Below are 26,530 nucleotides of genomic sequence, written 5' to 3' on the forward strand. Positions count from 1 at the left end.
CACAAACTTGAGGTCATGTGGTCAAATCTTACACCATGAAAAATCTAATTTTTTTTATCATAACATGGAGTACATGAAGCTAAAACTTTAAAGGGTAGCGCCGTGTGGCACAATTATCTTGTTGAGGAACACCTTTTAATATATTAGTATAGATTTTGTCTAATACTATCAATTTAAATTATGTATCCATAATATACCCGGCTTGATAAATAGAATTTTCCACACTAAAGCGACATTTATTGCTAATCAAGGCTCTGCTTTTTTTCGACATGACTGAACTAAAATGAATTTAATAGTACTAAATTGAATTGAAATGCAGGGGCGGGGCATATATGGACAAAAATAATGGGGGCCCTGTACAATTTACTTAATTGGGCCTTCATTTGTAGTTCAAAAAAGGTAGAAGTATAAGATTCGTATTTAATTTCCAGGTAGCTAATGACAACTATTTTCAAAAGTTTAAGCATGTTCTCATTATTCCTTCTCTTACACTTTTACTACTGATCCAAATGTTTTCTTTTGTCTAATCTTCAAGCAGTTAAAAATAAATATATTTTGGGGCTCTTATATTTCTAGGGCCCTATTCCATCGCCGTGATTGCATGGGCCAAGAACCATCCATGCTGAAATGAGTGAAAGTTGTAGAAGGAAAGTAACTGAACTGAATTTTTATTACTTCAATCCAAAAAAATAAAGCCTTAATCACCTACACGGCTATACATAAGAAATAAAGAAAAAATGTGTAGTAAAGACTTAAATTAATCCTTGAATCTTTATCTATCTGCTCCATTTACCCAAAAAAAAAAAGACTTAAAGTAGTCCGCCTTAGAGGTGGGAATGGGCCGGGCCAGCACGGCCCAACACAATTTTGGCCCGGCCCAGCACGAGCCTGCTCGAGGCCCGACCTGTTGTCCACTACGTGGGACGCAAGCCTGTCACTGTCAAAAAAATTTATTTCAAGCCTGCACTGGCACGAGCCCGCCTAGATGGCATGTGAGCCGGCCAGCGGACCGAACGCTCTTTTCCTTTGTTTTTTAACCTAGAACAGTCAAAAATCCAAAAAAAAAACAACATAAAACATGGGCCAACCTGACTTGCGGGCCGATGGACAAAAGTTATGGAGCGGATTGAAATAGGACTCAGTTTTTCCAACTCCAAAGTATATACATGTAGTTTTGCATTGGCCTTAGAGGCAAAGTATATATATTGGAGTCACATCATCGTTGACATGACATTTCCTCTGAAAAATGGTTAAAAGATTAACGTAAGAATTCTTGATCCCATGACCTATTTGCTTCATAATATCATGATCTTACTATCAAATTATATACTTATATGTAACCAAATTTTAATTCCAACTACTAAATCTTTATGCTTTATTGAATTTTCAAAAAAGAAAGTTATAAGAGAAAAGATAAATGAGCAGTACAATCTACTATATATTTATACAAATATATTAAAAGGCGTTCATAAGGAAGCTTATATGCCACATGGTATTCTTCTCAAACTTGTAATGCAAAATGTTTTATGTCCATGTCAACACCTCTATTAAACAATATATAAATATTGTGTAACTGCAAGGTATTTTACATGTGACCTTTGAAATGAAAAGTGAGAACTAAATTAGCTATCAATACGATATAGCTTTATTGTTTAATGTTTGAGATAAAATATGATAGAGTCTTATAATAATTATATTCAACTAAAATAACTTAAACAAGTGTTTAGATCTCTAATGCTCTTATTACGATACTACCAAGAGACTATTGATGACATATTCTTTTACCACAATTTCTTTTAAGCTATTATTTTCAAACACAAATCTTTAAGGTTTTTCTTTTTACTAATCACGTCATGAAGTCATTTTGAATTTCTCACTAGATAAAAAATATACCAAAAAATGAATTAGGAAATTTATGAATAATAACATACTCATCCCTCTCTTTCTTGTAGTTCTTCCTTTAGAATCTTGTTGAGAGACAAAAAAAAAAGTTAAAACAAGAACATATAAAAATGGAGGGAATATTTTGTTAGTGAATATGTAAATATTCTCGCTAGTGTATATTGTCATAGTGATAGGTTAGTAAGTCAACACCTATATATATATTGTGATTTATGAGAAAAAAAAATATTTGACAGAATATTTACATATTCACTAACATATTTATCTATTGTAATTGACTCGAGGCATAACTCAGTCAAAAATACTACTAGTTATTATTATTTAAAAGCATGGGCAAGAAATGTAGGCGTTTGGGTGGCCACGTACCCCTCCCCCAAACACATCATTTGTGACTTGACATTAATTTGAAACATTATCGATGTAAAATTTTGAACCTAAAACCTCAATATGGAAGAGAAATATGTTTTATTGCTTCATTTATAAAGATCAATGTTGATGTTGTGGATTTTTAATTGAAACAAAGAATTAAGTTATAATATTTTAAATGCATATTATGAATAGTATGACTTGTTTTCATTTTTTTTACTAGTATGCATGGCATTCCCCTTGAAAATAATTAGGGAATTTGTTAAGGGGACTAGAACTCTCTAAACTCTTACTTCAAATGTCATGATCTTATTACTAAGTAACATCTATTATATGGATCATACTTCAACTCCAAAAACAGATTACTTTTCTTTGAAATAAGATCAATTATGCAAAAACAAGCATAGTAATGATATATTGTAGTAGGAAATGTATTGTAATAATTTTTGCTCACGGATTAAAAAAAAAGTTGTTAATTAGTGTAATTAATTGTCAAATCTATTCAGTTAATGAAATTTAGTTATGAATTTGCATGTTAGAACTCCTATTTTTGACAAGCAAGTACTCTTTCTTTTTTTTTAACGCACTTTGTTTCTTGCACAAGACTAAAGAGAAGGAGAGAGAAATATGAGATTCCATCACATGGGACTACTGTTAGTGTTTAGTGAGCCAACAAGAGAGAGAAAATGGAATCAGTAATAGTGGGATGAAAATTTCAAAAATATAAATGGTGGTGGGATGGATGTTTAGATATAAAAATTATAGTGGGATAAATGTTTTAACAGACTAGGGACTAATTTGAGAAAAATGAAGGGTAACAGACCAACAATAATGGGATATAAATGTATCTAAAACTGCAAGATTTAAATTAAGTTAGATAAGAAAAATATACTTCCTTTGTTCTGTTTTTATTGGAGTATTATATTTATTATTAGGAGTCTTGTATTATATTTCTATCTTTAAAGTTGTTAGGATATTTAGTTCAGTAAGGTTTTTGATATTAAGTTGTATATATATATATTCCTCTAAAGTTTAAGGAGAAGATTGAGGTTCTCCGTCGCTCGTTCTTCAGATTGGCCCTTTGATATAGCTTGTTATGTTGATTATAATAATTTTTTAGTAAAACATAGAGGTTTTTTGGCAGCTGTTACTAGGAGCCTCACAGTTTTCAAGAGGCTGTGAAATATCCTGGTTGGCGTGATCAGGCTATGGAGGAGGAGATCGTGGCCCTTGCGCGCAATGGTACTTGGAGTTTGGAGGATCTACCTTCAGGTAAGAAAGACATTAGTAGTGGTTGGGTGTATCGTATTAAATATACTTCAATTGGCGAGGTTGAACGGTTAAAAGGTAGACTAGTTGTTTAAAGTAATCGTCAGATAGAAGGTGTTGATTATAATGAAATGTTTGCTCCTATTGCAAAAATGGACACTATAACGTTTATTTTTAGCTGTTGTTGTATATCTTAATTGGAAATTGCATCAGATGGATGTTCATAATGCTTCTTATATGGTGATTTGCATGAAGAAGTTTATATGAAACTTTCGTCTGGGTATCGTGGTGCTCCTCCGGTGAAGGTTTGTAGGTTAAGAAAATCGTTATATGGATTGAAACAGACACCTAGACAGTGGTTTGGAAAGTTATCTCATGCATTGAAGTCATATGGTTTTAAACAGTCTGCTGTAGATTATTCTTTGTTCATTTACATTCAGGGACATGTTGATGTTCATGTTCTTGTTTTATGTTGATGATTTGGTTATTGCAGGCTCATCTCCTGATGTTATTGTTCGGTTTAAGGAATATTTGAGTTATTGTTTTCATATGTAGGATTTGGGTATATTGAAATATTTTTTAGGCATTGAGGTTGCTAGGAGCAAGGACGATGGTATCTTTCTTGTCACAACAGAAATATGGATTGGATGTATTAACAGAAGCTGGCATGTTATATTATCAACCCATTGACATCCCTATGGAGCAAAATCATCGTCTCGCTTCCACCGAAGGGTCACCATATGCACATCCTGATAGGTATAGGCGCCTAGTTGATCGCCTGGTCTATCTATCTGTTACTCGTCCTGAGTTAGGTTATGTTGTTCATACTCTATCTCAATTTCTTGTTGCACCAAAGGTTTGTCATTAGGATGCTGCTCTTCGTGTTTTGCGTTATCTAAAAGGCATTCCTGGCCAGGGTATTGTGTTACGCTCTTTGGGTTATATGCAACTTACTGCACTTTGTGACAGTGATTGGGCTGCTTGTCCGTTGACTCGGCGTTTTGTTACTGATTATTTGGTGTTTTTGGGTCGTTCTCTTGTCTCCTGGAAGACTAAGAAACAACCTACTATAGCTTATTCATCTGCAGAAGTTGGGTATAGGGATATGGATGTTACTACTTGTGAGTTAAAGTGGTTGAAGTATTTGTTGTCTTTTCTTGGTATTTTACAACCTAAGCCTATGTGTTTGTATTAAGATAGTCAATCTGCTATTCACATTTCAAAGAATCTAGTTTTTCACGATCGTGCAAAGCATATTGAGGTAGATTATTATTTTATTCGCGTTGAATTGACTTCTGGTCACTTATCTACGTTCTATATTCCTACTGGACATCAATTAGCAGATATCTTGACCAAAACTTTGGGGCGACGCCAGTTTGGTTTTCTACTACGCAAGTTAGGCATTTTTGATCTTAATGCTCCAACTTGAGGGGAGTATTGAAGTATCATATTTATTAGGAGTCTTTTATTATATTTATACTAGCCTTCATATGCACGCGATGCGTGCATTAATTTCAAATTTGTTATTATATTAGATACTCCATTCGTACTTTATTTATGATTAAACTTAAATGTGAAAAATTCAAAAGTTGGATGAATTTAGATGTATCAATTCGCTAATGTAAAAAAATAAAAAGGTTGTGAGTGATTGTTAACATTAATTTTTTGTGAATGAATATTGAACAGAAAGAACAAAAATAATGAGTTGGTTTAACTGGATTAAAGAGTATCAAAGGTAGTGAATGTTCAGACTTTTCATGTGCACGTTATGTATGCCATCTTTTTTTATAAGGTATAAATATTTTGTCCATTTAATTTTTGATTGAAGTATTTGATGCATATACCATTTTAAACTTGTTTTAAATGGCAAGTTGGAATGAGAATTTTTAAATGATTTGCTTTTAATTTTTTCCATTCCATTAATTAGATCATTAAGGGTATTATAGTCACTTCAAAAGAGGACACCACACCTCCTCCCTTGGCTTATATAATAGAGATTTGTAAAGTTGTTAGGATATCTAGTTTAGTAAGGTTTCTGGTAGTAGGTTATATATATATATATATATATATATATATATATATATATATAATATATATATATATATATATATATTATATATATATATATATATATAGTCTTATAAAGTTTAATGAAATCTTAACAGTTTTAAATGAGATATGGAAATTTAGGAGATGAGAGAGAAAACGAAAAAGAAAACGTTTTATTTTAAGAAAGCCCAAAATGATAAAAAAATTCGTTTATTTTAATACGGCGGAAGTATATTTTAATAAGAAAAGTAGGTAAGATAAAAAAAAAAGTGTGAATCTAATTTTACTCCCTTATAGTCGAGGGAAATATTATGAATTATGATTCACCAAAAGCAGAACGTACATATTGTTTGACTAGCATAGAGACTGCAACAGTGATCAACGTGATGCACGTAGTGACAGCATGTAAGGCTGGCTGATGCAACCACTGAAAATTGTGAAAATCTTCCTCAATTATAATTCAACATGTAAGCAAGTTGAGATATACTGACTTTTACAAGTAAAATCGTTATTCATTTTGGCCATCTCAACTATAAAAACCCCATCATTATATCAATTTTAGTACACAACATCTTAATTCTAAAGTAGTAAACACATTACATAAGAATAAGCTTATAAAAAAAATAAAGCTCAAGATGGAAAATTTTAAGGGAGGTCCTATAGCAAAAGTGGTCGTCATGACTATTTACTGCATGGCCTTTACTATGAATTTTATGTTTCACGTATCCATTGCCTCCGATCCTGCACCCCTTCAAGATTTTTGTATTGCTGTAAATGATCCCAATTCTGCAGGTTCGACATATTCTTCATTGATCAATTTTTTTTCTTTCCTTGGTTATGTTCATTGGCTATATATTTGATACTCCATCCGTTTCCTAAAGATATTCCCTCTTTCCGTTTAAGTATTTTCCAAAAGATCTTCACTCTTTTACTTTATTCCTTATTTGAATTTTTTTTCCTTTTTACTCTCTTATGTCCCTATTATATGGTCCATCATTACATTTAATTCAATTTTACTCTATTTCTCTCTCCTACTTTAACTCATTTTTATTTGTTTATTTATCTTAACCCCTTTCTCTCCTACTTTACCCATCCCACACCCCACACAAATGAATCCTTCTTGGTATCTGTAGGAACAGTAACAAAGAAGATTTTTAGGAAACAGAGGTAGTACTAATTAAAACTCATATTATTGTTAGTAATTTGTATTTCTATATTTATTTTGCAGTGCTTGTGAATGGAAAGCTTTGTAAGAACCCAAAAGAAGTGACAATAGATGATTTCTTGTACAAAGGGTTTAATATACCTGCAGACACAAACAACACTCAAGGAGCAAGTGCCACACTAGTGGACATTACTCTATTCCCTGCAGTTAACACACAAGGAGTCTCCATGGCTCGTGTGGACTTTGCGCCATTTGGACTAAACACCCCTCATTTACATCCTCGTGGCTCAGAGGTTTTCGCAGTGATGGAAGGGATTATGTATGCTGGTTTTGTGACCACTGATTATAAGCTCTATGATACAATTATAAAAAAGGGTGATATTATTGTGTTTCCACAAGGTCTAATTCATTTCCAACTTAATCTTGGGAAGACAGATGCTTTAGCAATTGCCTCATTTGGGAGCCAAAATCCAGGGAGAATTAATATCGCTGACAGTGTGTTTGGTACTACTCCGCGTGTTCTAGATGATGTGCTTACCAAAGGATTTCAAATCGATGAGTTGTTGGTCAAGCAACTTCGTTCTCAGTTTTCTACTGATAATATATCAACAAGCACTGGAAGGTCATTTTTGAAATTGCTATCTGAAACTTATTGATGTACATACTAGTTTATTTGCAACGATTTACATATCTTATGTGGTCTTTTGTTCAGATTTTTATGGTTTGATTTGAGTCTCACAATGTTTTATGTTTTATGTTTTAGTTGTTATTTTTGAAGTATTATTACTTGGTAAGTTGTAAAGATGTTTGTAATAAATAATGATCATGATCATGAGTTATACTTCTCGAGTGCTTACTTTGCTTCATGAATTAATGTTAAATCTACCATATTGTTTTATCATTCACTACTCCAATTTTTATTATGGGCAAAGATAACAAACAATTCAGGCTTAGTATCACACATTTGAGGGGATGTTTTCTAAAGCAATGTAATATTAGATATAGAAAACACATCAAAATTGTGCTTTTTTTGGCGGATTATAAAAGTATGATTTTCGTAATGTATGCAATGGGAACACTAGTAGAATAAATGCTATTTGCTGCGGTAAAAAAGTGGCCTATTGCTGCGGTTTTGGGCGCGCAGCAATTAAGAGCGCACCAATATTGCTGCGGTTTTTAGGCCAAACCGCAGCAATATTGGTTAATATTGCTGCGGTTTTTAGGCCCAAAACCGCAGCAATAGGACCTAGTAGAAGTCAAAAAAAAATTTTTATGTGCATTTCGCAATTAAATTTGAAACATTAAAACTATTCACTAACTCATTCACCAAATTCGCACACAAACTGAAAAATGAAATGACATATAAAAATAAAAAACAATGTGAGTGAATAAAAAAAGTCCTCTAAAATGAATCACAAATGAAAAACAAATAATACTATAAATCATACTCAACCCCAAATGAAAAACAAAAATAAAAAACAATAGTTATAACTAAATGATTAATTACAAAAAGATATAATAAAAATACACCATATTAAAAAATTAAGTAACTGAAAATAAATAAAAAATCCTAAAATAAAAAATTTACAGAACTAAAAACAGAAAAAAATAACCGAAAAAAAGAAAATAAAAACATATCTAGCGTGGTTTCATTTTCGCGTCAAGGTGGAGAAGCACCGATGATTTCATTGTCGCCTCTCGGCGGTTTCGCGATTTTGTGGGTCACCGGTTTCGCGATTTCGTGAGTCACGAACGACGAACTTGAACCGACGAATGACGAAGGACTGTACAACATATTAGCCGCACGAACGACGAACTCTACCGACGAAGGACTAGAGTACTAGACCGCCGACGAACGACGAACTGGAACGAGGAACTGGAACGACGAAGACTGGGACGACGAACGAATGTGGTTTCGCCGGAACGGAACGACAATTACTCTACGAGAGGCGTGAAACTTTGGGTGGTTAAAGCTGAGAGGAGAAAGAGAGATCCGTGAGAGGAGAGGAGAGATCTAGATGCATGAGAGGAAAGAGAGATGCGTGAGACTGAGGAGATAGAGAGGCGTGAGAGGAGTAAGAGAGGTGTGCGGTTTTTTATAGAAACCGCAGCAATATATTAAAATATTAATATTGGCTTGTCAAAGTAGTCAATTAAATTTGAAAAATTGTCCCGTTAACATCTATTGCTGCGGTTTCTATAAAAAACCGCAGCAATATTGTTATTTTTAATTTTTTTATTTTTTTTGCGTGTTATATTGCTGCGTATAGGTAAAACCGCAGCAATATCAGCGCAGTAAATAACATTTATTCTACTAGTGGAAGAATGTCATGAATCAAACAAGATTCATCATGACTATATTTTATATATATTGGAAAAAACTTAAGAAAAATTCTTTATTGAAGAATAATGCCAAAATTATTAGAGATGAAAAGTCCTTTGGGAGACAGAGGGAGTAAGAGAGCTCAATAACATTCTTACGGACCTATATGGCTATATGTACTTTATAAGCTCAACCAAATTATATTCCAATATCAACAAAGTATCGTATCAATCCTCAATCAAAAATAAATAAACTCGGATTCATATTCAAATCCCTGCCCAAATCTAAATATATATGTCACCATAGAAGGGACAAGGTAAAAGAACATATTTCCTATCTTTCTTTTTAAGTGCAACACTTTAACTTTTAAACTATTCACACATTTCACTTTGACCGTATCATATTAAATGTTGTTGGATTTGTACGCTTCAATGAATATTTTCATAATATTAACTTTTCACAACTTTTACAAGTGCATAATTATATATATTAATGGTCAAAATTATGCATATCGACAAGTGATGTTATGGTTTTATATAGAGTTTTCTCCCCTAGTTATGTGCTAAAAGTTGTGATTATGGTGCTCTTAGGAGCCATTTGGTACTAACTCTCTCCATCTAGTTGTGGTTTGCTATTTTGTATTGAATTGTAGGTTTTGGAAGCTATCACCTACTTTACATGATTGCACAGTGGATTAGAGGGGTTAGATGCCGAGTTTCTAGATCCCAAGGATGATTCCAGGGACTTTGAGCAAAGAAGAACAAGAAACGAGAAAACAGTGATCGGCCCGATAGTATCGGGCGGCCCAGCCCGATCGGGCGAAGCAGCGCGGTTATAATTTCTGTTGCGGGCCCGATCGGGCGTTCAACGCCCTGTCGTATTTCGGTGTTCCGCCCGATCGGGCGAGTTGGCCCGTCGTCGGGCGCCCTTCCAGACACTCTGCCTGCCATGTTATAAGACCGCCCGATGTCATCGGGCGGGTCGGCCCGGTTGCATCGGACGTCTGACGATTTCAACCTTACTCATCTGTTTTGAAGCCCGATGTCATCGGGCGACTTAGGCCCGATCGGGCGTCTGACGAGACGCGGACTTTTAATGATTTCGGGCCCTTCTTTCGAGATTTTCTTCTATTGTTTTAGGGCTTGTATAAATAGAAAAATCAGAATTATTAACTCCTATCTAGTTTTTATTATTAGTTTTCTCCATAGAGTGTTTCAAGAACCTTGATTTATTGCTTGTGATTTCAATTCAAGATCAAACCTTTTGCTTATTCATAGTTCAATATAATTCGGTAATCTTTCTTCTTTACTTCTTTGTTATTTCTTCCATTGTTAACTATATTGTTTTCTTAGTTATTTGCCATGTTTCAAAGTATGAGTTTTTATATGATTCTTGTTATTGATTTCATGATTATGAGTGAGTAGTTCTATATCTAGAATTGTGGAGATCTATGTATGCAATAAGGGATTGATAGATTAGTTTGATTATCTGGTATTTCAATTGTTTCCTTTGATTGATCGATTCTTCATGCTAGAATTATAAGTTAGGCCTGATTTATATTTCTACTGTTGCAATACTGAATCTACTTCGAGAGGAGAGATACCGTATAGGCTTTCAATTATTAGGCAAAGTGATCCTTGACTATGCGAGAGCGGCTGGGTGATCTTTGAGGGAGGTAATGTTCGAGAGAAATTACATGTGCCCTAGACAGTTGACTTACTAGGTGGTTATTATTTATCCTGGATTTCCCGAATTGTATGCATAGTGATCCATGATTCTAGTACTTTATTGATATATTTACACCTTCATATTTAATTCTGCTGCCTGTTTAGCTTAGTAACACAACCATTTATCTGATTTTGTTAGTATAATATTAGAGTTCAGATACAATAGTATAACTTCTCCCTGTGGATTCGATCCTGACTTCCCTGACTACTAGTTAGTGGACCTTAGGTTATTTTTGATTAGGTGATACGACTTTAGCCTGTCAACAAGCGTGAAAATCAAACGGTTGCACTTATTCAGAAACATAGGTTATGTATGCTTAAAATCATGTATTAACTCTTTATCGTGGTGATCCTCGACATATATAATCCACAAAGAAAATTGTTATAAAAAAAGGTCAACAATATTTGTTTAATTTCTTGCAAATCCATACGCAACCGGCAACCGCATACAAGAAATTATCTATATTCCATAAGTTTTACTAATTAGAACTGGTAATAGCTTTCCTAAAACAACATAAAGTACATATGAAGTTCCGTTGTATGATGTGTCCTACCTTTTGTTCAATTCGAAGGTCTAGCCTAAAATTTGGGGAGTTTTTCCAGCTCTTCCTGTCCGATTTCATGTGAATTTTTTACCTTCATTGGACGTGTTCGTATGGATGTTTGCAGTACTGGCCTGGTGTTTTCGGTTAAGTTAGGTGATTGAGTTCGGACTCGAATTTTTGATCGTGTAAAGGCACAACTCATTACTCATGTTATTAGTCTAAGCATAATTTCTGGCTATGTAGTACGGGTACTTCTACTAGGTCACGTACTCATATATGTATCCGTACAATACGTATCCTTCATGGATACGCGTACCAATTCTTAAAATTAGGAAATCTTGTCGTTTTTCGTCCCGTAACAAAATCCTAACATGTACTCGTATACGTCTTTGTGCAACCTAGATTTCTGGACCACACAACAATAGACAATGAATTGTGTTTCTAGAACTGTAGATTTAAAACAAATTCTATACCTGATGATCAGAATTCGTCGAGACACCTGATGGTAGTTTAATGTTGTAGTAGTAGAATATGTAGTTGTTTTCTAATCTTTGCTGGTGAAGGATTAGGTGACTTAAGAGGATGAGAAGTGTGAGCATGGTCGAGGCGATGAACGGTATTCATGGTTGGGACATGTGTTTTCCAGTTTCACAAATCGAGAGTGGGTTCGGAGCTCAAACTGTTTAGCTCTCTTTTTAGCTTGGCGTTGATATTAATATTTCTTGCCTTGAAAATTTATATCTGAAGGCGGCAGCCCAGTTGCATCTGGTGGTCATCAGCACGCCCATGCGTTTATCCTACCTGACGGAGAGACCTGAAAAATCATCGCGAGAGAGTAATTAGTCACCCAGGAACTTGACTTTTCAAAAGATTATGAGCCCAAAATCCCAAGCGACGACATAAGATTTTTGGGATTGCTCATGTGGCAAGATGAGAAGCTTGTCATTGGTTGTTCGTTGCCGGATCGTGAATGACATTCGCTTCTTCTACCTCTTCCATCAACCATCAGAGTTTTGACTCCACCATCACAAACATTGACCAGCGGAGGTCTCCTTCACATGCGACTCTCTATCGGTTTTACTTTTTATTTTTATGGCGTGTAAGAGCTCATAAAACTCCTTTAGATTTGTTTAATTTTTTTTATGTTTGGTTGTATTCGCATTAGGTTGTACTTCCTTGTTTAATTTATGCAAGTTTTCTCGTTGTCAAAAAAAATTGCAGATTCTATAACATGAAATCGAATTATTCAAAAAATTTAACTTGCTCCTTCAAATTGTGATAAATGGGCTAATTGTTCAAGAACTTCTTAATTCTTGTCTTGCGCTATTGCTGCTTTTAATTAGACTCGGTTTTTTTTTTTTTTTTGAATGAGGATTACATTATGTTCTTTAATTTCTTTCTCAATTAGTAACTAACTAGTGGACCTTATTTGATGGAATAATCATTTGATTTTGTTGAGATCTTACGAACAACCTACATGTGAATGTAACCGTGTAAGTGGTATTGTCCAACATTGAACATGAGAAGAATAAACAACTTAATAAGTTACTCCTCTTATCGCAAATTGGTTTTAGGATAGAATCTCATTTCGGTTTGTAATTGTCCATGTTAGATAATGTAAACTCCTGTAGTTTGGAGTGATTGTATTGATCAAATATATAGGGTTTTACAATATCCAAGTCCTAACATATATTTAGGAAACAATAATATATATAACGTATATTCTAAAACAATGAGAAAATAGTATCCTAATATTATTCTCTATCAGTCCAAATTTTCCTTCGTTAACTGATGTGATCAAGCTCATCTAACATATGTAATGATTTAGATAATTGTTAAGTGACAAAAATTATTTTGTACTAAAATGTTTTACCATGTTACATCGTAACTTATTGTATAGCATGTATAATAACATATATTCTTACCAGAATGACATGTATTTCATGTTTTAGTGTAACAATTACCCCAAAAATATTTGTGTTGTAATAAATGACAATCATGTTCGTGAGGTATATTTTTCAAGTGCTTAATTGACTTCATGAACTTATGTTAAATGTAGTGTCTATCTCTCACTCCTCCACAAACATATCGATTATTTCTCACTAATCACATCTGAACCCACACTTTCTCTTTCTTCCTCCATCGATGGCAGCCCTCTTCTTCCACCATCCTAAAACCCTCCTTAAACCCTACTCCTATGACTCCACGCTCTCTCCTTCACCTTCGACGCAATAACCCATAATATACTCGGATCAATAATAAAAAAAATTCCACAGTAAAGTGAGATTTACCTGTAAATGTAATCACCTCAAATTTGCACCAAATCACCTACACATAAGAAGCAACGTTAGCGCAAATATACTCGATATCAACTACCGGCATCATATGGAATGGACAAGGGGAGATAATATCAATGTCAATGTTCAAACAATATAATTGTTGTGGATGGGGCATGGAAAAAGAATGCGAATACGAATCAATGGCAAGCTGCAATAGCTTGGAAGAACATTAACAATGACCCGCAGGAAGAAGCAGCAACAAGGATATTTGCTAATTCAGCAGAACAGGCGGAAGCTTATGCAATATTGAAAGCAATTTCCGACATGGAATGGAGAAGTGCAGGTCTTATAATTAAGACAGATAATACATAAGTCATTACAGGCTTACAGCACTGAAAAGTGATAACTGTTCAAATAAGAATCTGGATAGCATAGTAAGAGATATCAAGAGAATAGCAAATAGCTTCAATTTTATTTCTTGTATTAAGGTAAGTAGAGAAGAGGTTAAATTAGCGCTTAATCTTGCTACTAAAGCCCCGTCAAAAAAAAAAAAAAAAAAAATCTTGCTACTAAAGCAAGGAAAGGCTAATTTTCTCTTTCTTCGTTTTCTGTTTTTACCTTTGCCAAAAAAAAAAAAAAAAAATTTACCTTTTCTCCACTCCAAATAGATTAATTTCCTGGAATCTTCGTTAGCGCAATAAATTATTGGGCCATAACATATTGACATTTGACTGTTTTGACATGACATGATGTCCTGAGTCCTGACCCATGAGACAAGCCACAGCTCTGTACTGGGGGAGGCAAGCTTCTATTTAATAACATGCATGACCATTCAATTAGTACTTATTTCTTCTATTAATCAATCTATTTACTGTATGTTCTTGCTTGCCCTACATTGCATCTCAGTTGGCTGGTTTGATCTTTTTTTGTTTTTTGTTATTAATTAAGGCAACAACCAAATTATGCATGGCGGCTACAAAACAAACAAAAGTTGTTAATTCGCAGATCATTATAGAGTCTCCTTCAATATCCCAACTGCGACTATTAAAAATAAACAATGCCAAACATATAAAATATTAAATTTTAAAAAAATCAATTTAAGGTGCGTTCTCTTCACCTGAATAACTCTGATTTCGTGAACTTATCTTAACTGAACTTATTGGACCTGAAATGAATTTATTGGACCTGATTGAAACTTATTGGCCGGATTGGAACTTATTAGACCTTATTGAACCTTTTTTTTTTTTTTTGAGGGGGACCTTATTGAACCTGGTTGAAACTTATTAGACCTTATTGAACCTGATTGAAACTTATTAGACCTTATTGGACTTAATTGGAACTTAGTTGATCTTATTCGACAAAAATATTGATGAGTTATAACATAAATATTACCCCTACGTAAATATTACCCCACAAAATTTATTATGAAATAATAATAATTATTAAAATTTACCCTTTAAAAAAATAATTATTATTAATTATCTCTTACGATAAACAATTTAACAAAAAAAAAATTACTTATATACTTGCCTATATACAACGACTTTCACCACTAATATATCTAATAGTCTTGTTAACAATAATATAATAATAAACATATAGACAATAATATAAGTATAATACTATACATTGTGGTACTTTAATTAAAAATTTTAATAATAACATAATCCGCTAATAGTAATATGAATAATAAAATATAATAGACAATAATACAAATATTTAATAAAATAATAGACAATAATACAAGTATAATACGATATAATCATTGTGGTACTTTAATTAAAATTCTAATAATAACATAATCAGGTAATAGTAAAATGAATAATAAATAATGGACAACAATAAAAATGTTTATTGATCATTATTGACTATTTGGACCTTATTGGAACTTATTGGACCTTTTTTTTTTTTTAATAGGAAACTTGTTGTACCTGATTACACCTAATTGGAACTTATTGCACACCTGATTGGAGCTTATTGGACCTTATTAGACCCGATTAGAACTTATTGCACCTGATTGGAACTTATTGGACCTTATTAGACCTGATTGGAACTTATTGTCACTACAAGAAAAACTGCCATTTGCGACCAGATTTCTGGTTGCAAATAGTTCAAATCTGGTCGCAAAAAACCTTTTACGACCAGAAACGCGTGTGGTCGTCAGTGGTCAAAAAAGGCTTGGTCGTAAACAACTTTACAACCAGATTCACTTTCTCATCGTAAATGTTCTTTTGCGACCAGATTTAGACTTCGTCGCAATTGGTTGTCATCTACGACCAATTTTCTGGTCGCAAATATGATTAAAAAAAATTAAAAAAAAAAGAAATTAGCAACTAAACATAGTTGCTAATTTCAAGTATTTAGCATTTAATGTTAATTTTATAAACAATATTGTCATCAAAAAAAAATAATAAATGATATTTAATAAACTATATTTTTATTAATAATGAATTTGGTACAAGAAACCAAAAGAAAAAATAAAATCTAGAAACTTAAATTTATACAAAAACTTAAATTAACAAAATTAATTGTTCATCAACCAACATTATCTTCATCTTCATCTTCATCTGCAAAATTAAAAAAAAAAAAATTAGAACAAAATCTGGAAGACAACAAAACAATAACAGCATCCCAAAACACCCCACCACTGCCCAGCCCCCAACACAACCACCAAAATCCCAGCCACTGATAAGTGCATATATCTCTATATTTTTGGTCCCTAAAATTAGTTTTATAATTATCTTCTATGTGTTATTTTATAATATTCATTGACTTTTATTATTAATGGGTTATTTATGTTCTTAATTTATTTGTTGAACACAGTGAGGAGTCCCCTTCTCTCTCTGAGTTAGGGCAAAAAACCCAGCGAGTCTGGCCAGCGTCGCCGCCTAGTTGTGGCCGGTTTCGGGTGGTAAAGATGGCGGCGGAATTGATAGAGCAGTGTGCGAAACTTAACATTGAGGACGAGGAGAATGAAATTGTGGACCTTGGGACTGTGAAATCCGGCGATGCGAGACTTAAAACTTCTCTTATGCTTGTCGGGAAAGTTATTTCGGAACGTGCTGTGAATCTGGATGCATTACAACGAACGATGTCTCAGATATGGGCGTTACATCGTAACTTAGTGGTGCGGGCGATTGACTCAAACACCTTTGTCTTTCAATTCTTTCACTGGAAGGACAAAGAGAAAATTTTGGCTGGACGACCGTGGAGTTTTGATCAGAAGTTGTTGGTGTTGAATGAAATTGTGGGTGATGAGCAACCTTCACAGGTTGTGCTTGATTCATCTCCCTTCTGGGTTCGCCTGTATAATCTCCCATTCAATTGCCGAGCGGCGGAAGAGGTGAAAGCTATTGCATCATGCCTTGGTGAGGTTTTGGAGGTGGATTTGGATGATTTTGGATTAGAACGCTTCTGCCGTGTTAAGATATTGTTGAATGTTTACAAACCGTTGCGTAGAAAACAGCGTATTCGACGCAAGGATGGGGTGCTAACAACCATTGAATACAAGTATGAGCGGTTGCCATTTTTTTGCTTCCGGTGTGGGGTTTTAGGGCACAACGACAAAGATTGTCGCGCTGATCTGCCGGAGGAGTGTGATTTAGAGATGGGATGGGGTGTTTGGTTGAAAGCATCCCCTCACAAAGGCAGGAGTAAGCATAAAGAAGAAGCTCTGGCTATTAAGGCTCGGAAAAGAGTTTTGTTTGTCGCAAAAGATAAGGGGGAGGGGGAGGATCCTCCTATTTCCAAGCCACTACCTGTGGAAGATGAAGGAAATGCCAAGGGGGAGGGGTTCTCAAAGCTGGCCAGTAGGGAGGGGCTCATTAATGGGATGCATGAGTATGGGGAATTGGAGCTTGGAATGGGACGTGTTGTTGGTGGGTGTGACTCATTGAAGGGACCAATAGGGGGAGACAACGTGTGCTTAATAGAAGGGAAGGGCGTGGAGTCTGAGGAGACAGTGGGGGGTCCACAATTACGTGTGGGGGACCAAGTGGGGGGGGAAGTCAACTGTGATGTTGGAGGGAGTTTGATGTCTTTACTGCAGTCTGGGATGGTTAGTTGGTAGGATGTCTGGTGATGTGGCAACAAATGTGGAGGGTCATAATGGTGCTCATCAATCTTTGGCGGTTCCTTGCTTCAATGTGGGGGTTGACTCACACCTCCCCAAAAAAGTGAAAGGTAAGAAAAAAGTTATCTTCTCGAAGGCACGTGATGCTCCTATGTCTGTTTCACCCTCTCCTATGGACACTTCTTATTTTTCATCTGATTTTTGCTATGCGGACTTTGATGTATCTGTCATAAATAATAATGGTAAAAGAACTGGTGATATGAATCCCTTGCATGACTGTGATGTGACTGTTACGGATGGTAATTTTAAGAAATTGAGGACTGTTGGTAGCCAGGATCAGGCAGTGATCCAAGTAGCGGAGGTTGGGGCGGCCCAACCCCGTGAAGGACAATGAAACTTTTAAGCTGGAACTGTCAGGGTCTGGCCAACCCTTGGACAGTTAGTGCTCTCCACTCTCTTTGTTGGAGGGAGAGGCCGAATATTGTCTTTCTGATGGAGACAATGGTGGATATGACTGTGTTAGAAAAAATTCGTAACAGGTGTGGTTTTTGAGATGGGTTGTGTTTGAGCAGTAATGGTCATTCGGGGGGTATTGGCTTGTGGTGGCGTGATGTAGATGTTTCAGTCTTGTCTTTCTCTGCTCACCATGTACATGCTGTTGTGTTAGATGAGCAAAAAAATCCGAGCTGGGATGCTGTGGGGATTTATGGTTGGCCTGAGACGGGCAATAAGCATTTGACTTGGCAGTTGTTGCGAAATCTACGACTTCAGTGCAATCTTCCTCTGCTGTTATTTGGTGACTTTAATGAAATTGTGAGTATGGAGGAAAAAGAGGGTGGGGTTCCGCGTAGTGAGCGCTTGATGGATGCCTTCAGGGAGGTTATTGACGATTGTGGGGTGAAAGATTTGGGTTTTAAGGGTTGCAGGTTTACTTGGCAGAGGGGGAATTCACCTTCTACGTTGATTCGGGAAAGATTGGATCGTATGTTAGCAGATGAAGACTGGTGTACTTTATTCCCTTCTTGGGAGATGCTTCATCTTCCACGGTATCGCTCTGATCATGCACCACTATTGCTGCGTACGGGGATTAATGATGTCTTTCGTCGGGGGAATAAGTTGTTTAAATTCGAGGCTATGTGGCTATCTCGGGAGGAGTGTGGTAAGGTGGGGGAGGAGGCTTGGTGTGCGTCGGGGGGTGAGGAAATTTCGGTGCGGTTGGAGGGGGTGTCCAACCAGTTATCTTCATGGGCTTCAAAAACTTTTGGTGATTTGAAGAAGAGGAAAAAACGAGCTCTTTCTCGGCTCAATGAGTTGCAGCAATGTAGTCCAGATGCTATGATTTTAGAGCGCTGCAATGCCGTGGCTTCGGATCTTGATGATATTCATCGTCTTGAGGAATCATATTGGCATGCTAGAGCGCGTGCAAATGAACTCCGGGATGGGGACAAAAATACCAAGTATTTTCACCATAAGGCTAGCCAACGTAAGCGACGAAATTCTATAAATGGGTTGCTTGATGAGAATGGAGTGTGGAAAAAAGGTAGAGAGGAGATTTGTGACATTGTGCACCAGTACTTCGCGGGATTATTTGCATCTGACAGCCCTGCGGCTATGGATGAGGCAGTTGAGGGGCTGGCTCCTTGTGTGTCTGATGAGATGAATGATTGTTTGGTGTCTCCTCCTACTGGAGAGGAGGTTCGTGAGGCTCTCTTTGCGATGCACCCTAATAAAGCACCAGGTATTGATGGTCTTCATGCTTTATTTTTTCAGAAATTTTGGCATATAATGGGGGCAGATATTACTTTATTTGTCCAAGACTGGTGGCGTGGTGGGGTGAATTTGTCTGATTTGAATAGAACGTGCATTGTTCTGATTCCGAAATGTGAAAACCCGAGGAGTATGAAGAATTTTAGGCCAATCAGTTTATGTACGGTACTGTATAAAATTTTGTCTAAAACGTTGGCTAACCGTCTGAAAGTATTACTCCCATCTATCATTTCCCCGAACGAGAGTGCTTTTGTTCCCCGTCGTTTAATTACTGATAATGCGCTTGTTGCTTTTGAGATTTTCCATGCGATGAAGCGCACTGATGTTCGTGGGGATGGTGTGTGTGCCTTGAAGCTGGATATGAGCAAGGCCTATGATCGAGTGGAGTGGTGTTTTTTGGAGAGAGTGATGGGGAAGATGGGTTTCTGTTCTGAGTGGATTTCTAAGATTATGGCATGTTTGTCTAGTGTTTCGTTCACTTTCAAGGTGAATGGGGTGGTGGAGGGGTCACTTGTGCCAGCTAGGGGTCTCCGTCAAGGTGATCCTATCTCTCCATATTTATTTCTGCTGTGTGCTGATGCTTTCTCTACCCTTCTATCTAAAGCAGCGATCGAGAAAAAGATCCATGGTGCTAAAATTTGCAGAGGAGCTCCCTTGGTGTCTCATCTTTTCTTTGCCGATGATAGCATATTGTTTACTAAAGCTTCCGTGCAAGAATGTTCTGTGGTGGCTGATATTATCAGTAAATACGAAAGAGCATCGGGACAGAAAGTTAATCTAAGCAAAACGGAGGTAGTTTTTAGTAAATGTGTGGAGTCTGATCGTCGTAATGCTATTGTGAGTGTGTTGGGTGTGCAGGAGGTTGATCGGCAGGAGAAATATTTGGGTCTCCCCACCGTCATTGGAAGATCGAAAAAAGTTACGTTTGCTTGTATCAAGGAGCGTATTTGGAAAAAGCTACAGGGTTGGAAGGAGAAATTACTTTCTCGTCCAGGTAAAGAGCTCTTGATTAAATCGGTGGCTCAAGCCATACCAATATACATGATGAGTGTGTTTTGTCTTCCGAGCGGACTTGTTGATGAGATCCACTCATTATTGGCACGGTTTTGGTGGGGGTCGAACGGGGTTGAGAGGAAAATGCATTGGCATAGTTGGGACGCATTGTGCCTTCCAAAGTCGATGGGTGGGCTGGGCTTCCGCGATTTGCACTGTTTTAATCAGGCGTTACTAGCAAAACAAGCATGGCGACTTTGTCAAGATAACTCCTCTTTCCTTCATATGGTGTTGCAAGCCCGATACTACAAAGATGTGGATTTCTTAGAGGCCCGTCGGGGTTATAACCCAAGTTTCACGTGGAGGAGTATCTGGGGTTCTAAATCACTGTTATTAGAAGGCCTAAAGTGGTGTGTGGGTAATGGGGAGAGCATTAGGGTGTGGGAGGAGGTGTGGATGATAGGGGAGGGGGCTGCGGTTGTTCCTACTCCTAAGGTTGATAGCAACATGCAGTTACGGGTATGTGAGTTGATTGATTTTGCTAGAGGGGGGTGGAATGTTGATGTGGTTCATAGTACTTTTATCGAAGAAGAGTGGGGTGCTGTTCTTAATATCCCCTTATCTCGGTTTTGGCCACATGATCATAGATATTGGTGGCCGTCCCGGAATGGCTTCTTTTCGGTCAAGTCATGCTACTGGTTGGGAAAATTGGGTCATCTACGGGCTTGGAGACTGCAGTTCGGAGAACGTGAGGTACCCTTGTGGCGTGATGTGTGGCGTGTGCATGGCCCGCCAAAACTCATCCACTTTCTTTGGCGTGCCTGCAAGGGCAGCTTGGGGGTAATGGAAAGACTTCATAGTCGACATGTAAGGGAGATGGCTACGTGTCCGATTTGTGATGACCCTTGTGAAACTATTTTTCATGCTCTCTTCCAGTGTAAGCATGCGAATTCGGTGTGGCAGGTAAGTCCTTTTCGGCACCTTCTTGATAATCTCCCTCACTCCTCCTTTGATGTGGCCTTTTCGTGGTTGAAAGAGCACTGCTCCTGTGATGAGTTTTGCTCGATTTGTGCAATGTTGTGGGCTGTGTGGTATTGTAGGAACCAACAAATTTTTGAAAACAAAATCCTTGATGCATCTTCGGTGGCTGGGAGCTTTGTAAAGCTTGTCGCCGATTACTGCTCCTATGCGTCGAGTGTGTTCCGGCCACTGGGCGGGCTGCCGGGCTCGAATTCCACTTGGACCAAACCTCCTGCGGGTGTTTTGAAGGTGAATTTCGACGCGCATATTAATCCAAATGGCGAGGTGGGGCTGGGTGTGGTGTTTCGGGGATCTAATGGCTGTGTGAGGATGATGGGTGTACGGCGGACGGTAGCGCAATGGGATTCGACCACTGCTGAAGCCATGGCAGCTTTGTACGCTGTCGAGTTATCTCTTCGGTATGGCTATGACCGAGTGATTTTTGAAGGTGATGCGTTGATGGTGATAGGGGCTGTGAAGAGGCAAGCTGCTGGTGCCTCTCCTCTTTATCATATTTTTAATGACATTAAGAAGTTATGTTTAAATTTTGATGTTGTTTCTTTTTCCCATGTAAAACGAGCGGGCAATGCTGTGGCCCATCTGTTAGCTCGTTGGAGCTGTGAGCGCAATTCTGAACTTGTATGGTTTGGTTCTTTTCCCCAAAGTATTTCTACTTTGATGGAACTTGATTTAATTTAATCTACTGCTCACTTTTCCCCTCAAAAAAAAAATGTTCTTAATTTATTTTATTTAACAATTATCTTAAACAGTGTATTATTTTTATTATAGGTACTCACAAGTTGACTTTGCGAAAGAAAGTCAACAAGAATAAAAGAAGAAGAAAAATACTTCATAACAAGTATACTACAAAGAAGCCATCTTAAGTGGATTGCTAAGAAAAGAAAAAAAAATAGAACAAGAAAATGCAACAGAAGCTCACGTAAGCTTGTGTAAAAAGAAAAGAAGCAAAGTGCAAAGCAGACCCATATTTTCTACCTCCTCATTTCCTTCATCAGTGAGCAGTGAAAGAGAAAATAAGAAATTTCCTATTTCTCAATCCCACGATCTGTACAGTAATGGAAAGGGAAATTATTCCCTTCAATTCAATATTCTATAGCGGATTCAAGAGCTTAATTTAGGGAATCAAAATCAATTGTTTATTTCTTCTTGACAAGTAATTTCCCAAAAATTAATAAGTGGGGATTTCTCAATTGGATATAAAAGACCCTAATATCTACCGAAAGAGGGACACACAAGTATACACAATGTAAGGGTTTTGTGAGATACTGGAGATGGTCCGAGTTCGATTGATGACTTTGGCGTTGAAGGCCTATGAAGGTGGACGATCGTTCTTTGTGGGTGAAATCGAAGGCAGCGGCTGCGTCGGCGGAACTCCAATATATGAGTTTTTCCCATCTTACTTTCAATTAATTAGTTTTTAATTGTTCTTGTGTTCATGACTTCTTAATTTTAGATATAGTTTTCAGTTGTTTTGATGTTCTTATACTTTTATTCACATGATTGAACGCGGCGTTAGTCATGATTTAATAGTTGATTTAGTAATTATTCAATTCATATTGTCGTGTTCTTAATATAAACTTAACCTCTTTGCTTGTGATTGTGCGCACGGTTACAATTAGAGAGTAATTAAATTATGCTAAGTAGTCATTAGGCGCGGCGTTTAATGGTTATTTAGAGTTAACGACTTAATATAATTAGAGTGAGCGGCTCACCTTAATTTTACTAAGTATATGAATTGGTCTAATAAAACAAGTTTGTTAGGGTAGTATTTGTCTTAGTAAGATCTAGTTTTCTAGTGAGCAAGACAAGAATTGATCGCGGCGATGATTCACCAACCTAATTACTAAGTCGAGTATTAAATGGAACTAGATTATAAGTATTAAACAAACTGTTAATTATCTAATTAATCTATGATCGAACCGTTATGTTGGCTTGCTTGTTTGTCACTTGTACATATTTACATTAGTTATTAGTTGTTTGATTTAGAGATTATTAGGTACTCTAGCATGATTCCAAAACCCCCAATCTATGTAAATAATGTATATATTAGTTGTCATATTCTTTATGTGCATAATAGTTTATTTTTGTTTTAGTTAAGCTTTGAGAGTTAGGAATTTTAATAATCTTCTCGTGGGATCGACCCTTTCTTACCCTTTTACTAGTTGTTAATATTTTTTAAGGACTAAGATAAGTATTATAAATTATTAATTTGTATACTGTAAACGACACGTATCAGCCACCAACACCCTACCACCGTCGCTATCACCCTCGAACCAAAACCCTCCCAAACCCAAAACAAAAATGGAAAAGAAAACCCCGCCTGAACCCATCAAACCCGCAACAACCCCAGCCCAACCCAGACTCCCAACCCAACCAAAACCCGCAACTCCGAACTCCAAAATCCCCGCCACCAGCACCGCCAGCAAACAAGCAACCAATCGCCACCCTCACCTAACCATAAACCCCCCCCCCCACCCCAAAAATCGAAAAATCTACCCTAGAAAATGAAAATTGCACTCCAAAAATCGAAATAATCTCAATTTCAAGTAGATCTAAAAATAGGTGAACGAATTCAGCATAATCGAAGCACCATAATCAACCTAAACTAGGCAACATAATCAAGAACATAATCAACAAAACCTCATGAACTCAGTGGAGTTCCATCGCGATTGACATCCTCCCTATCCTCCAAAATCCTCTCGGCTGTTGCTGCAAAAGCTGCCTCCATTAGAGGGTTGGTGTTGATATAAATCATTTCCGAGTTGAAGGTCGATAGATCTGACATTCTGCACTGAAATTCGAATGATAGATCTGGGAACCAAGAGGACAAATTCTGGTTTATAAGGGTTCGAGGGTTGTGAGAGATTGGACTATGAAGTAGAGCGATTTAGTTTTCAAAGGGTACGATCTAGAAATTGAGAGGTGAGAGAGAAATTGAGAAGTAAGAGAGAATTTGAGATGTGAGAGAGGTGAATCGACAGACGAGAGTCCAAAGAAAATAGAGATTGAGGCTATGTTTAGTTCACCTAATCGAAATTTTCTGATCTGAACTTATCTGATCTGATCTGAACTTATTTTTTCTGATCAGATCTGATCTGAACTTATTTTTTCTGAATCGATCTAATTACAAGATCTTATAATTTAGATTTTTCTCAATCTATAAGAAAAAATATAGTAATGTGGGATCTTGTTTGATTCGTCTCAATGAGTACTTTATTAATATTCAATTATTATAATTTTTACTAATATGTAATGAAAAATATTTAATAATAATAATGAGTTTTTAAAACTGACTGATCTGATCTGATCTGTTCTGATCTGATCTGTTCTGATCTGATTAGATCTGAAATAAGCAAAAATAAAGTGAACTAAACATAGCTTGAGTGATGAGAGAGAAAGTGAGGGACGTGTCTAATGATAAGATCTAGGGTTCATGACGAAAATTGGGGAAGATGAATGGTTAAAGGTAAATATAGGGTACTGGTAGTTGATGAAATCTGGATGATTCATTGAATTCGAGTGGTTGGGCAAAATGTTTTGGTGGAAATCATTTAATGCTCTAATGTAGTGATGCTAACTAAAAAAATGAAATAGAACCGGGGAAAGAATCTCGCTTTTATTTTGGGCCAAATTTTAATATCTTGATATTTACGACCAGATTTCCGCCTCGTCACACAAAATTCTTATATTTACGACCAGTTTACTAGACCTGGTCGTAAATGCTCGTTATTTACGACGAGAAATCGATGTGGTTGTAAATAATGAGCATTTTACGACCAGAATTATGTCTCGTCGTATTAATTTCTTCTATTTACGTCCAGTTAGCATATCTAATCGTAAATGCTCATTATTTACGACTAGAAACGCGTGTGGTCGTAATTGAAGCTTTTTCTTATAGTGTGTCCTGATTGGACCTGATTGAAACTTATCTGAACTGACCAAAACTTATCTGAATTGAACTGAACTTATTGAACTTGAAATTTAGTTTATTAAGGTGAAGAGAACGCACCCTTAGTGGGAGAAGATTATATTAGAGATAGAAGTTAATCTTCTTGTGTGTATGTTATAGTTAGACCATAACTTAGTTGTAACTCGTCTTCTCCTCTCACTTTCGATCTCCTCCCGAAAAACTTCTAGTTATCATAGCAATGACGTCAACATACTTCCTCCTCAGTTTCCCTCTCCTCCAACTCCTCACTTCTTTTTCTTTCGAACGTAAAACTTACCTCATTCACATGAATCACTATGGACAAGGACAACACTAAGTCCTGAGCATGTGCGACATAGGCGACCACACAAGGCCTCGAAAATTAAAGGCTCCCAAATACTATTTTTTTTATATCAATGATTCCGAAAAACCATTGACTTTTTGCGTAAAATATCTTTCGTTCTTGGTATTGTACTCGCTGGCGAATCTAGGAATTTGCCGATGGTTGTTCACACCACCCTAAATTCGCAATACAATTCAATGAGCAATACATTAAAAAAAAAAACCTTCAAAGAAGTTCCATTTCAAAAGTAATAGATATTCATATTACAACTTAATAGTACTTATTAAAAAATTGACCATATACACTCGAGTTTTGAAAAAATATACACAATACCCTTAATGACTAATGGAAGTCAACTTCATTAGTTTTCAAGAGAAATTTATTTATTTTTCCTTAAACCCCGTAAGTAACCTTACCGATTAATAATTATTTATTAAAAGTAATTTTTAAGTAATGTTTTCTCTCTCCCTCTTTCCTACTCTTCTCTCTCATTTTCATTTCTCCTTCCACCCCGACCACCACCACTAGCCAACTCCCCTCACATACTAAAGAGAAGTTCAAACTATCAATGATTGGTTTTCTCTCTATCAAGTTGATCATAGGAGGTTTTGTATTAGAACTAGTTATTAGGCCCGGGCTATGTTCCGGGTAAGAAAAAATTTCATTTATTAATATAACACTTTATGATAATAACACAAAATAAAACTTAGTCTAGTGGTTAGAACTTTAGTATATGTACTTGAGGTCTCGGGATCAAACCC

At 36.4% G+C, this 26,530-nt stretch overlaps 3 protein-coding genes across 3 annotated transcripts; all 3 read left to right on the forward strand.

Annotated features, from left to right (window-relative positions):
* Window positions 1-6,134: 6,134 nt before the first annotated feature.
* Window positions 6,135-7,592, forward strand: LOC104889122 (putative germin-like protein 2-1). Its single transcript, XM_010674269.3, has 2 exons — window positions 6,135-6,378; window positions 6,815-7,592. Exons 1-2 carry the CDS (start codon window positions 6,222-6,224, stop codon window positions 7,405-7,407), a joined length of 750 nt encoding a protein of 249 aa, XP_010672571.2. The 5' UTR covers window positions 6,135-6,221; the 3' UTR covers window positions 7,408-7,592.
* Window positions 7,593-16,542: 8,950 nt separating this feature from the next.
* Window positions 16,543-17,694, forward strand: LOC125499468 (uncharacterized). The gene has a single exon (XM_048648307.1). It carries the CDS (start codon window positions 16,543-16,545, stop codon window positions 17,692-17,694), a length of 1,152 nt encoding a protein of 383 aa, XP_048504264.1.
* Window positions 17,695-18,087: 393 nt separating this feature from the next.
* Window positions 18,088-22,176, forward strand: LOC125499466 (uncharacterized). Its single transcript, XM_057392367.1, has 2 exons — window positions 18,088-18,215; window positions 18,270-22,176. Exons 1-2 carry the CDS (start codon window positions 18,088-18,090, stop codon window positions 22,174-22,176), a joined length of 4,035 nt encoding a protein of 1,344 aa, XP_057248350.1.
* The last annotated feature ends 4,354 nt before the right edge of the window (window positions 22,177-26,530 follow it).

This window comes from Beta vulgaris, chromosome 1 (genome assembly GCF_026745355.1).
Source record: "Beta vulgaris subsp. vulgaris cultivar EL10 chromosome 1, EL10.2, whole genome shotgun sequence".
NCBI classification, from domain to species: Eukaryota; Viridiplantae; Streptophyta; class Magnoliopsida; order Caryophyllales; family Amaranthaceae; genus Beta; species Beta vulgaris.